The sequence below is a fragment of the Simochromis diagramma genome, unplaced genomic scaffold (assembly GCF_900408965.1).
Source record: "Simochromis diagramma unplaced genomic scaffold, fSimDia1.1 OVJJ01000308.1, whole genome shotgun sequence".
Classification (NCBI taxonomy): domain Eukaryota; kingdom Metazoa; phylum Chordata; class Actinopteri; order Cichliformes; family Cichlidae; genus Simochromis; species Simochromis diagramma.
The window spans coordinates 2,490,223-2,504,229 of NW_024386785.1; the positions used below are offsets into that span (position 1 = coordinate 2,490,223).

The window sequence follows — 14,007 nt, forward strand, 5'->3', positions numbered from 1 at the left end:
AGCTGAACAGCATTCTGGGAAATATAAGAAACACAAGCGGGACCAGATGCAGGAAAGAAAACTCTGACAGAGCCAGAGTATCTGAGGGGACACCGACAGAAACCTGGGCTTAGCCTGAAATCACTTCCTGTCCAGCTGTACTGACGGTGATCTTCTCTCAACACTCAGCGTTAATATTCAGACGTGGAAACTCAAAAATAAATGACTTCAATGTTTTGACTTCCTGTGTGAATCCAGTCGTGCTTTTCTACAGTTACAATTTACATTTTATATGTTCCGTTGTTGATCTAGATGAAAAAAAAATACTTTAAAACTCAGCTGAGCGGACGAAACAACTGAACCAAAAGGAAGGTGTGTAGGTACGACGTGATTGGACGATGAAGCGTTAAAAAACCAAAACACCGAACCAGATCTCCGTGAACTCTTCTTTGTTTCCAGACCTGATGACGTCATCACCGTGCCCTCGCTTCATTCATTCGCTTGTTCTCTTTGACTCTGACATGTTCTTCTCTTCGGGGCTGCTGCATTGCATCATGGGAACTGTAGTCAGTCACCAGGTTAGTACAACTGTAGCTCTGTCATCAATAAAGCTGTCGGTCACTACGGTAACCGACACCCAAGTTAGCGAAGGGGGAAAAAGCAACATCACATTTGCATCAGCAGTGACGTCAGAGTGGTCGGCGTGAAAGTTTGTGGCGTCCGCTTCAGTCTCCGTTTAGTAACAACAGGAAAAGGGAGAGCAGGTCCTTTAAAGTCCTCAGAGATGGTTAGAAAGACTAAATATGAACATGGAGAACAAATGAGGCCACTGGGAGGTCACCTGAGGAGGAGGAGGAGGAGGAAGAGGTGGTTTCACTTCTATACTTCTGTGTAAAAATGGCGAGCCTCTTCACTGCGAGGTTCAACACGAATACATTTTCATCATGATCAGAATATCAGAGATTAAAATACTTTCTTATACTAGATTATGACAAAAACGTTTCAATAGAAAAATAACTTCTCATTTTTATATTTGACATTTTTTCTTGCTATCATGAGATTCCGTTTTTACAAGGAATAATGTAAACATGAGACATATATGGCAGGTTTCTTACTGCAGTGACAAAGTGTCCATTTGTGTTGAAAATAGTTTGATGACCTACATTTATAAGATCGTTATTAGAAGATGGAATCAAAGGTTGGCCAACGACGACCAAGGTCGCTGCAGACTAACATGTGTCTGCAACACAAGTTCTCTAACTCTAACAGGACTTTCTGAGAGATTTGTGCTAATCTGTCTTCTTCTTTATCAGCCTGTTAATTAGCTGTAATTAGCAGGCATGCATGTCTGAGTGATGCCCCCGTGCAGTTCATTGATGAAGGTTTCTGACCACCAAAACACTGAGGCTTTAAAACCATCTTTCACGTGTAGTTTAAAACAATGATAATAATAAAATAACTGTTTGAAGACTATTATTCCCAAACAGATGATTTAACAGCCCACGAAACCATGAAAAGCAACATCGTAAAAACCAATTCGTACTTGGATGTACTCTGTGTTTTCTCCTTACGATGAGATGATTTATTGTTTTAGAAGGAAAAAACTGATAAATACGTCAAAATAACATGAAAATGAAATGTTTTAATTTTGTTTTATTCTCTCTCACCCCAACCAGTCACAGCAGATGGCCCCGCCCCTCCCTGAGCCTGGTTCTGCTGGAGGTTTCTTCCTGTTAAAAGGGAGTTTTTCCTTCCCACTGTCACCAAAGTGCTCATAGGGGCTCATATGATTGTTGGGTTTGTCTCTGTATGTATTATTGTAGGTCTACCTTACAATATAAAGCGCCTTGAGGCGACTGTTGCTGTGATTTGGCGCTGTGTAAATAGAACTGAACTGAATTGAATAACACAAACCCAGCTGTCAGCATGTTAACAATGTTTCTTGTAAAACTTCACATAATCAGAGTGAAACTATGATTATATGTGTTACTATATTTTTTGATGATCTCAAAATTTCAACAAGCTTTAAAATCATACTTTTACCTCTTTTTCTTATTAAAAATGAAAACTTTGTTTTATTTCATATCATGAAAACAGCCTAAAGTTCTTTTATACTGGTTTACACTTATTTATGGTTTCTTTTGTCATCATTACATTTCTTTCACTGAGTTTTGAAGATGAATCAAGTGATAACAATATTTTTCTAAGAATGTGAAAATATGTCAAAACTTCTACTACCTTTAAAAAGCTGATCAATAATGACGGACTCAGGATATTGTGTCACAACAAAGTTTCACTACTTTTTAATCTCATCAGACTTTCTTCTCCTGTTATTGTGATATACCAATTTCCCCCCCCTAAGGAAATGTGTCAGATAATAATGTAAATTTCAAAATACTTCACATTTCCAAGAGCTTTTAGTATTCATGTCATTGTTTCTTATAAAACTCAGATATGATAAAAATGTCAGAAACAATGTGTCTCATGTAAAAAGTTTTTTACTGCAGCTGGAACATTTTCCCCCAAAGCTTCAAAAATATGTTAAAATATTTGTTCTTGTTTTAAAGAGATGTGAATTTGTTTTACTTATTTATTCATTATTGTGGAAACAAAATTCTGGTTATACTGTGACAGTTTTCATCTGCTTTCAGTATTTGTGATATTTATGATTTAGGTTATTATATTATATTTTGTAAAAAACTGTAAAGCCATAAAAAATACAAATGTTCGTCCTCATAGTGGGTTCACATGTTTCCTCTTTTTAATTTATTCCATCTTTATGGAACAAGCAAAGTTTCCTGTATCAAGGACAAACATTTCCTTATGAACATTTTCTTGTTATTAATACCAATTTACCATTTTCAACATAGCGTAATAGCAAGAAAATGTATCAAAAATAAAGTTAAGAGGTTGGTACACAACATTTATTTCATCACGGCAGAAGCTGTTTGTGTTGTTCTCTCACTGGAGACAAAAATGGGAAAATAACATCTATCTGAATTTTTCCATCTTTAACAGAGTCGCTGAAAAAAACGGAGAAAAGAAACTTTTTTATAAACAGACGCTCCAGCGTTGCTGTCTGAAAAAAACTGAAATTAAAATCAAAGAGTGCTTAATGAACACCTGAAGCAACATGATTTCTGTCAGAGACGAGATGAAAACAGGAGTCGATAAGAAGAGATAGAATTTCAGCAGATTGATGTTCGGTGGTGTGAAACAGCAAAAAGTTTTTCCTCAAACAAGCCTGCTTTTATTTTACAATCACGGTTTCCTCGTCTACCTCTCTGTCTCCTCCTCATCCCCATCCTCCTCCTCATCCTCTCCTCCTCCTTCTTCTTGCTCCTCCACATGGTGCTCCCCTCCTCGTCAAGGGAGGAAGAGGAGGAAGCGGGAGCACCCAGTGGAGGGGTGCGTCGACTATTTTGTCCCAGTGTCTCCCTGAGCGGCAGGGTGGGAGGTCCTGGTGATGTCACATAGACTAAAGAAGCTGATTGGCTGACAGGTGAGGCGGAGCCGTGGTGGTCAATTGGTGATGATGTCTTGACGACCACGCCCTCCACCTTCGAGCTGATGTGGGTGGAGTTCAACCAATATAAAGGTTTAGCCCTTCCATCCATCCCAGATCGGACCCCTGTTTGGACACACACACACACACACACACACACACACACACACACACACACACAGTCAGACTTGAACCACAGTTGTGTGTCTGCACTGAGAGTGTGAGTTACAGTAGTTACAGCAGAGAGGCCATGCAGGCAGCAGCACAGGAGGCGGCTCAGACACAAACGCGCTTTATTAAGGTTGTTTGCCAAACAGCACGAGTCAGTAAATGAATTACACACTCTACTTTTAGGTTTCTGCACCTTCAGGCTTTCACTTTTGATAAAACCAGAACATCTAACACATCATATGAGTTATTTCCTGCTGCTGGTAACAATTACACTCCTCAGTACTCATGTGGACGCAAACAGACATCAGTTAGCATTTCCACCGGCAGTGTTTTATTTTGAAATTCAGGTCATATTTACACTTCCTTTGGATAGAAAAAGCTATTAGCATCAGTAAAGGTTGATCCATCACTCTCAGGTCTGTTTTTAGTATAACAGCTGGAAGTTATTTCGAGACCTGAAGGAGACATATGACCTTCGACCCTTCGAAGTCATCCCGTCAGCCACTTGCAGACCTCTTTCAGCAAGGCTGAAGTCCTGCAGTGACACTAAGTGCAAACATGAACTTTTGTTTCAAACTGGCTTAAATTTATTGTGAAAGATCCTTGTTGTTAGCGAGAGCTGGGCTCTGGTTGAAGCTCACTCCAGTGTGAGGTTATAGCTCAGTGTGATATTTGAGCCTGTCAAAGTGGAGCTGGAAATGTCCTCCAGTGTCTGAGGAACAACATTCAGATGAAATGAGCCAAACTGTGGTGCGTGCCCACGTTTCTCCACACCAGGACAGCGGTCACGTGCTTCTACTCGCCACATTTGCCTCACTGTGTACTTCAAGTGCAGGTGGACAGGCCGAGACTTCAGCTGAGCTGAGAACCGTCCAGAGGTGCACGAGGAGACCAGCTTGTTTAAATCAACTAAGGCTTTTACTGTATTTATTTATTTTTATTCACATCTCTACTGTATGTTACAGACACACAGTTAAAGGCAGTAAGCGGCATGCAGGTCAGATGAAGAGGAAAATGAGGAGGAAGACTCACAGGGTTCGAGACGATGAAGGTTTCTTGACTCTCTGCCACTTCCTCCTCTCAAACAGCCTGATGCAACAAACACACACCATGTTACACACACACACACACACACACATGTACACACACACACACACACACACACACACTCTGCTTCACCACCAGCAGCCCTCAGCTCCATCAGGAAATCATGCAGCATTCAGAGCAGAAAAACATTATATACGAGCGTGTGTGTGTGTGTGTGTGTGTGTGTACCTGTAGTCATGAAAGCTGCCATGTGCCCGGCCTCCTGCTGAAAAGACAGTTTGATTGGTTGATGAGCAAAGGCAAGGCCACTTGTGATGAGGTATTTTGTTGTCCCTGATCATCAAGTACAGCAGCATCATGTGATCACTCAACTTGACAAGGATCGTCTGAATGCACACACACTGCAGTGTAGTGGTAAGACCACACACCTTTGGAGTGGGAGTTGCAAGTTCGATTCCCACCCAGTATCCAGTAAGGGTCCTAAAAACTAAGCCCTGGAATGGCGAGGCTGCGTCTGCAGCCTGTGTGCAGCTCGGACACAAAGCATTTCTCTGTATGATTGTGTGTGTGACGAATAAAGCTTGTTTGTTGTTGACTTGTCACAATGAGAGCTGAGTTAAGTTGCTGCTGATGCTCACCTTTTTCAGTAATGAGTGCCACAGGGCTCTAACTTTGGCCCATTGCTATTGACTATAAATGCATCTTTCCATCTCTTCTGATACAATTTTAAAAGCTTCATCCTTTTCAGGGAGCCTATCCCAGGAGTCATGGGAGACAGACAACCATTTACACCTATGGGCAATTGCCAATTAACCTAATCCCACTAACTCTGAATTTCAGTGTGTAAGCAACTGTACATAGAATTTGAACTTTTATTGTCAAAGTCTAATTGAATGTCTTTGAACTTTTGGAGTAAGCCAGAGTGCCAGGAGAGAACATGCAAACTCCACATAGAAAGACCAAAGCCTGATGCTGGAATCGAACTCAGGACCTTCCTACTGTGAGGCAACAGTTCTAACCACCGTGCTTTTTAAAAATTTTAAAACCTGATTTTAAAACCTGTATCTTTATTTTAAATTTCAGAAAGTTCACATCTCGCTGGAACCCTGAACAGCTTAAAACCTTTGAGGCAGTGTTGCAGCCACTGGCTCTTAATTTGAATCCAGGCTAATTTTGTGGGAAGCACAGACACGCCTCCATGAATGCTGGCTGAACAGGTCTGACGTACTCTGCACCTTTTTAAAAAGAACAAAGAACCCTGAAGCTGCTTTCTCTCGCAGAAAACTTCATTGCTGAGAAGATTTCTTATGTTCTCAAAGCTGCCTTAGCAACAACATCTCTATCCCCACGACAGTGAACCAGCATTAAAGTGAATTCAGCCATCAGTATAGCAGAGCACAGGCTCTGAGGCTGCTGAGGGAACAAATGCTGTTCATTCACATCTGCAGGTGGAAATATGCAAATGCATAAAGCTGCTGTCTGAATTGCAGAAGTACAGCAGCAACAACTGAGCGTTGGAGTTAAAGTTGACAGTCTTCATATTTTTGAGGAAGAATAGTGAAAGAGTTCCAGAGTAATAAAAACTGTGCTGTTTAGCAGCAGCTATATGAATGACGTTTGTCCAAGGTGTGTGTGTTTGTCTTACCTGGTTCCACTGAGCGCGTGCGAGGATTACACTGTTTGTGTCCCTTGCACCCTCTGAGCTCCATCAGCTGCACGTGGAGCTGATTGAGAACCGTCCGATCTAAAGAGCTGACAGCATTTATCAGCTGGAAGCAGAAATGAGGAGACAAAGAGAGAGACGGTAGTTTGTGTGGTTTGTGTTCAGGTAAATTAGATGAGGTGTATCAGCCCAACAGCTGTGGGGCCTCAGGAACTCCACATTTCTGCTGTCATGCAAGTTTCTTGGACGTGTGCATTGTGAGTGTGACTGTCGGGCTGAATGTGTGTCATTTATAAATGAAAGAAATATGCAAACCTGTAGAAACATCGTGTCTCAGGGAAACACTGAAAAACTAGTTTACATATTTTTACTTCTGGGCTGGACGACTGTAATTTGTTATTATCAGGATTTCCTAAAAGCTCCCTGAAAAACCTTCAGTCTTAAATAATCAGGCCCCATCTTATCTTAATGACCTTGTAGTACCATATCACCCTATTAGAGCACTTCGCTCTCGCTCTGCAGGCCTACTTGTTGTTCCTAGAGTATTTAAAAGTAGAATGGGAGGCAGAGCCTTCAGTTTTCAGGCCCCTCTTCTGTGGAACCAGCTTCCAGTTTGGATTCAGGAGACAGACACTATCTCTACTTTCAAGATTAGGCTTCAAACTTTCCTTTTTGCTAAAGCATATAGTTAGGGCTGGACCAGGTGACCCTGAATCCTCCCTTAGTTATGCTGCAATAGGTGTAGGCTGCCGGGGATTCCCATGATGCACTGGGTGCTTCTTCTTCACTCACTCTGTGTTTATTCACCTCTCTGCATTTAATCATTAGTTATTATTCATCCCTGACTTCTTCCACAGTGTGTTTTTGTCCCGTCTTTCTCTCCTGACCCCAATCTGGTTGTGGCAGATGGCCTTCCCAGGAGGTTTCCTGTTAAAGGGGCGTTTTTCCTTCCCACTGTTGCCAAAGCGCTTGTTCACAGGGGGTTACTTTACAATATAAAGCGCCTTGAGGCAACTGTTGCTGTGATTTGGTGATTTGTGTATTTTCATTTTCTTTATATCACTGACTTATATTAGAACTACACAGCACTACAGGGAAACAATATTTCAGGATACTGTATGTGTATATAGTTTTTTATATTCTTGAGTCTTGATTTAATTTAATTCAGTGGCATCCAGATGTAGTTTCCTGCTGCAGACACAAGTCTTAGTTTCTTGTTTTAAGCACACGAGTCCAAAGTCTGATGGGAAAGGGTGTAACCCAGGCTATGTTTTGGAGCTTTCATTTCCAGATGTCTCCTGAACGTATCACACACAGGCGGTCGCACAGTAGAGGTCGGCTGTAACACTCACTGAATGTTTTAGATGAGAAGACTGCAGCTTTCTTGAGAACAACACGACTGTGTGAGTGAAGTCATTTCTCACAGGAAACCGAAGATTAAAAATGATGATGAGATAGAACATGACCACATATTTTTCACGAGGACCAGTTTGACTTTTAGACCCCCCCCTCCCTTTCACAGACCTGCTTGAGGGTTAAAGCCACAATGAGGTTAGAGTTTGGGACTTTGGGAAGCATTTATGTCATGGGAAGCATGTCAGCGAGCTAACGCAGGAAAACAACACCTTTAAGCTAAAATCAGAAAACTGCTCTGTACCTGGTACGGGTCTGTGTTGAGGTCAAAGTACTCCAGGAAGCCAGTCGCAAACTCACAGAACAGGAAGTTGTGGGACTCGTTGATGGTCCTCAGACACCAGTACGTGTTGTTGTTGGCACTGGTGCAGGCGCAGAATGAACCCACTGCAACACACACACCAACACAAACACACATATTCATTAACAATATTTTTCTTGCTGTGCTGGTTAAACCCGAAGAACGAGGACATTTTTAGAAAGTGTGGTTCTCGGTTTGGGACAGCACTTTGATGGCGTTATTTATAAGCACAGCTCAAACACAGATCACAGCAAACTCTTTTAGTGGCTGCAACAACAACGATCGAAAGCTCAAACACGGGGAAGGAGATCGTGATGTCGAAACGCTCAGGGTTGTGATGATCATCACAAAGTAAAGCAGTGGCTCTTACACGTCCAGAACGGCGCCGTGTGCCAGTGCTGGTTGTCATGAGTGAAGCAGGTGAGTCCTGGCATTGAACACGTGTCATTGTTTCTGATTCTCTTGATCATCTTCCTCATCTTCTTCCTCCTCTTCTGCTCCTTTAGAAGCCACGCCTTCTTGTCCCGAGCCCCGGCCTTCCTGCTCACACACACACACACACACACACACACACACACACACGCACACACACACACACAGATAAAGCTTGTAGGATGTAGCTGCCCCGGGCCATTTATGTAAAAACACGGCGTGCTGGCTTATCGCCACAATGGTCTCACCTGAACGGATGCAGACTCCCTCCTCTGTACCTCAGTTTGTTCTTCAGTTTGGATTTGTACCTGAGAAACACAAACGTCACATCGTGTTTAATCACATGCATGAATCTAAAACTGTGGCGTGCACTTTTCTGCTACTTACAGATATTTACTGCAGTCACACTCCTGGGGGCGGGCCTTCTTCAGGTGACCTCTGACCTCTCTCAGGTTCTTTATCTTCGTCTGCAGAGTCTCAATCTGAGAGAAAGTCACAGGTATCATTCAGAGCCACTAATAATATTCTGCAGAACCTTAAACTTACTTCACTTCCGCGGCGTCGGGTGTGAGCTGGGATTTTTAGAGCGACATCCCAAACTTTTTAAAACAAGCGTCACTGCTGTAAGTCTTTTTCACTCTCTAACTTACTGTTTTGATTGGCTGGGTGAGCACGACTGGTTGCCTAGATGCTGCAGATCTTGTTAGCTGGATGAACCAATTAGTCCTATTTCATTCATTTACAACTCCCAGGTTTACCTGACAGGTGTACCGTGTTGTGCACACCTGACAGGAGCCGGGGCTGCAGTCCAGCAGACAGCAGCATCCCGGTCTGTAGCAGGAAGTTGTAAACCAATGAGGTGGAGAGAGAGAGAGGAACCCGGCAGACTCAGTTATCTGTCACAGAATCATTCACCCGGAACAGCGGGCAGCTACAGTCTGCACAGACACGGAAACGCTAACCTGCCAGGAGGCAGGGCTGCTAATGTTATCCACACTCTGCACATCCCAGCACCTAGAATAGGATCAGATCAATGAACAGTGTAATCACTGGTGTAATCACTGGTGTAATCACTGGTGTAATCACTGCGATCACTGACTTTTAAATGCGCCCTGTGTTTAACCTTTCCCATTAAATTGTGCTTAATTTGGACTGTTTTCTTACTTTTATACATGACGACTAATTTGATTTATTATTCTGCTGCTTTATAAACCGACTCCACGACACTTGCCTCGCACATGCACAACCCCAGGGTTTGTTAGGTTGGGCGTACACTGCAAAATCCATGCCTGATCAAACATGCAGATGGATCGTGGGGAAGCGGAGCGGCTCAAGCACTTTATGAACATCCTCCCTCCACCTTTCAGAAAAAGCTGAGTCAGGAGCTTCAAAGCTCGAGGACAGCTCAGTTTAAAGGGACAAGAGCGCACTGACTGATTCAACATCTCAGCACTACTGTGTCTGCATGTGACTGTGGGACGTTATTTCAGGTGGAAATATCACTAAATAAACCAGAGCTTCAGGGGTTAATTCACAAAAAACCTTTAAGCAGGAGACTAGGGTTTAGGTACCAGCACTACTTGGTCTGGGTTTGGAGAAGGTCAAGTTTAGATTAAATTAAAGCTTTTAAAAAAGTTGTTTTAAAATCTGTTCATAGTCACTAAAGTTGTGAAGTGTTTTGGTTGTTGGCAGCTTAGTTTGTTGAACCCGGAAGTCACAAGCGAGTGATGGATCTGACCGTGAAGCAGTGATAGTGACCTGTCAATCACGAGGTAGGGCGGGCCTAAAATGTGCCTTCCTTTATGTTTTTGACTCTAACAGGTCCAAAATCTTCAGAACCAACAGGTTAGAAATGATAAGACTTAAAAAGAAAGAAAGCAAAACCATCAGCAAAGTGTTTCCTCAGGTCAGAGATCAAATACAGAAGAGAAGAGGCCGTCAGACAGAATGCACCGTTAATGCGCTTCATGTCCACCTCACATACAGTTTGTGGTCACAACAGTGCGGAGACGCTAACTCGTACTGCTGTGTGGCTTTTACAGAAACGTGAGAAGGACGTTACCTCGTGGTCGATATGCAGCTTGTGGTCCTTCCAGGCCTGCAGGGACTGATACACTCCCGTGTCACACTTCACTGTTGCATTAGACAGGATGGAACATCTGCAGGAAAACAGATTTAATATCAGTCGTATTTGGTTAAAGAGCATCATATCATAACACGAAAAAAACAAGCATTACTGACCGGTGAGTGACTTTGACAGAGTTGGGTGTGACCACGGCGTTGGGATCTCCTCCCATCCCGCTAAACTCGTCCTCAGACTCGTCTCTCATTGGCTGATCCCAGCCTGCCAGGCTCTGGTTTCCAGGGTAATTGTTCGTCATGGAGAGAGAGCGGCTGTAACGGTTCCTGGAGTAATTCTTCAGGGCTTTGAACTCTGACAGACAAACACAATTAAGCTCATCACCTCAGCGAATATCACCACTGAGAAGAATAAGAAGTTTATCATCACACTGCTCTTGCCCTACACAATAAAATCCACTTCCTGCAGTCTCTAAGTACACGTTTACATGCCTCAGTGTTACAGTAATGGCTAAACTAAAGCTCATCATTGACAGAGAACCTCAAATATCTGCATCTCTACCACCATAAGGGTGATGCAGTGCTGTCCTCAGACATTAGAGGTCAGCATCACACCACAAAGTGGAAGCTGCGGCCTGAGAACAACAGCTCTGAAACAGGAGAAACCAGGTTATCTCTCCTGGAAAAATCTAAAAACATCTTCGCTCACAGCCTCTTCACAAGAAAGAAAGGGAAATAGAAAAGTCATTAAAGGAAAGGTTGGAAGCTCTGGTGGCAAGCTGTTGGAAACTGACCTAAAAATAAATTAACTTCTTTATTCGTTACACGGACTTAAGAGTCGGTCCTGTTCCTGCTTCAATTTAAGGAATTAAGAAGGGACATTTTACCACGTGTGCTTGCATGCACATGGTAAACAAACCCAGCCTCGTGCACAACAGTCACTGCTCCGAGTGGTGCTGTGAAAAACAGCTGCAGGACTTTCCCAGTTAAATTTGTGCTCTAATGTGACATCTGAACAAGTCTGACAAATGGATTATTTAAACATGTGGGCCTCCAACCACAGAGTTCAAAGTAGCAATCCATCAGACACAGGATCAGCCAAACACACTGCTGAACTCAGAGATAAAGATCCAAACCATGACAAGAGTGTGCACTCCTCTACGACCGCATTGAGCCGCCTCAAACCTGCCATCAAACGTGTCATCCTGGCGAGATGAGTTTGTCAATCAGATGAGTGAAAGAGATCTAAAGCTGACACGTCTGAGGACTTTATACACCGTCTTTCTCTCTGAGCACATACAGCAATGCTCGTGTCATCTCATATGAACCGCGGCTCCTGTTTCATGACAAACTTATTACCACAAAGCAGCGACAGCTACGCTGAAAAAAAACGAAAGTTTAAAATCAGCAGCAATCAGCAGCTGGAAAATTAAAAACTGCAAATAAGTGTCGTGCAAAAACATTTTTGTACTATTTTCCAAAAGCTCTGACATTTCTTTGGTGAGAGGTTCGTCTGTTTATGAGTATGACCGGCACTAACGTGTCATATCTGCAGGAGTTTGTCAGACTTAGTCACAGTGATGATTCCAACGTGTCGGTGTGTAGGTGCTCGTTTGAATTATTAAAACATCTGCGTACACCAGTCATCCACAACAATGAAACCACTGTAAAGTCAGTAACAACAATCATCTTGTCCTGGCACTCTTTTAAACGCATCATCCAAACGTATCCGATCATCCCTTCGCATCCTGCAGACGCCGCGAGCAGCATGATGACACAAACCCCGCCACACTGCAAAAAACTGATCGCACCTTTAACCCGTTTAGGCTTTTAAGGGATTTACAGATGAAACTTAATAAAGGAATCAGAGAATTCCAGAAAAGCTGCTAAACTGCTCACACGTGGCGCTCAACAGTTTTCCATTTTAAACCCAACACAAAATTATTTTTTCACGAGGCAAACTGCGCATGCCTAATAATCACTGCTGCCCCCTGGTGGACTGAAGCGTTAACACTCACTCTTTTTGGAGAAGAAAGGCTTCTTGTTGAACGGCTTCATCATGGAGGGTCGAAGGTTCAGAGGTCGCAGGTCACGGAAATCGCAGTCGCAGGCACCAGAATTTGGAAGGTACAGTTGAGACTTGATGCTGATTGGACGCTGACGGCCAATCACACCCCTCTGGAAGCTTGTGGCCCCTCCTTCATTCTTACATTTGAAGAGCCGTAGCTTCCCCGTGGCGTCCTCCACACACTGCCACTTCTGCACACACAAAATCGAGCGCGAGGAATTATTTTTAACAGTTCAGAGGAGCCGGTTTAGTTTTCCCAACATCAAATGTTAGTATACAAAAGCTCCATAAATAAAATATAAATAAATACTTTAACGCGAATATTGAAAGCTGGAAGTTAAAAGGGAAACGGCATCCTGATAATCATATAAGGATTATCTTCAGGCAGGATGTGATGTCACATATACAACAACTTACAAAAGATGCAACAATAAAGTTCACGAATCACAAAATTAAACAGAAAAATATTTGTTTACCTCAGAATTAATTTACAACAACACGCACGCTTAACAAAAGGCCTTGTTTGGTCCACTTGGTTCGGTGTAGCGCCGTAATCACACTGAGCATCTGACTGCTGCTGGTCTTGGATGTCAGGCTTTGATTTGCTCAGGTCGATGAAATTTTGGATTGGGGCTAAAGATCCTCACGTACATCGGGCCATGAACAGCCGATGTGAAACAGCAAAATCTCCAGACGCTTACGTGCAGCAGCTCTACTCAGAGCTCCTCAGTCAGTCTGTAGGGAGAATGTCCACAAGTCTCCAAGCAGAGGCTCGTTTCAGCTCTTTGACTCACAGCCTGAATATCAAAACCAGCAGATAAATCAGACGCTTTGCCCGACAGCAGAGTTCCACCTTATTGTCATTACTGCACAAGGCCTCGTACTCCATCCTGTCCATGTGACTGAAAAAGACCCTGAAATACTTCTGTGATCGGGCCGTTAACTCTCAGCAACAATCAGTGATGTTCTATTATTGACTATTGATCACTGATTGGCTGATTATCCTAATCTTATATTAAATAAGGTGACATGCACGTGAGCTTGTTTTAAACCGCTGATTACGGTGATACTCCAGGGGTAGCATGCAGGGACACCCGAGCTTCAACACGCCAGACTTGCACTGAGTGGCGTTCGTAGGTTTGAAACATGAGTGGGTTCCTTTCACACATCATCCCAAGGTAAACGCTGATTACACAATGTTTCTAGGACAAATCACACTGGCTTCTTGACTGCGCTCTGCCACTGGCTACAAAATCCTCGAAAGCTGTTGTGGAACCAAAAAGGAACAAAAGAACAATGGTTCCGTTTTCTCCGATAGCTCCTGCAGGATCCTGATAGAAGCTATGAAA

General features: G+C 43.0%; 1 protein-coding gene across 7 annotated transcripts in view; it reads right to left on the reverse strand.

Moving 5' to 3' along the window:
* Positions 1-2,254: 2,254 nt before the first annotated feature.
* LOC120728069 (extracellular sulfatase Sulf-2-like) overlaps positions 2,255-14,007 on the reverse strand; it is a 104,919-nt gene continuing 93,166 nt past the window's right edge. For 4 of the 7 annotated variants that reach the window (XM_040022753.1, XM_040022754.1, XM_040022755.1 and 1 more), the window contains 11 exons: positions 12,609-12,849; positions 10,753-10,945; positions 10,574-10,670; positions 8,899-8,993; positions 8,760-8,819; positions 8,450-8,619; positions 8,023-8,165; positions 6,348-6,471; positions 4,931-4,967; positions 4,688-4,744; positions 2,255-3,610 (listed from right to left, as the gene is read on the reverse strand). In XM_040022753.1, coding sequence (XP_039878687.1) covers positions 3,580-3,610; positions 4,688-4,744; positions 4,931-4,967; positions 6,348-6,471; positions 8,023-8,165; positions 8,450-8,619; positions 8,760-8,819; positions 8,899-8,993; positions 10,574-10,670; positions 10,753-10,945; positions 12,609-12,849 — 1,248 coding nt within the window. In that variant the 3' untranslated portion in view covers positions 2,255-3,579. The remainder of the gene's footprint in view (positions 3,611-4,687; positions 4,745-4,930; positions 4,968-6,347; positions 6,472-8,022; positions 8,166-8,449; positions 8,620-8,759; positions 8,820-8,898; positions 8,994-10,573; positions 10,671-10,752; positions 10,946-12,608; positions 12,850-14,007) is intronic. The other 3 variants (XM_040022757.1, XM_040022760.1, XM_040022759.1) reach the window with 3 other exon arrangements.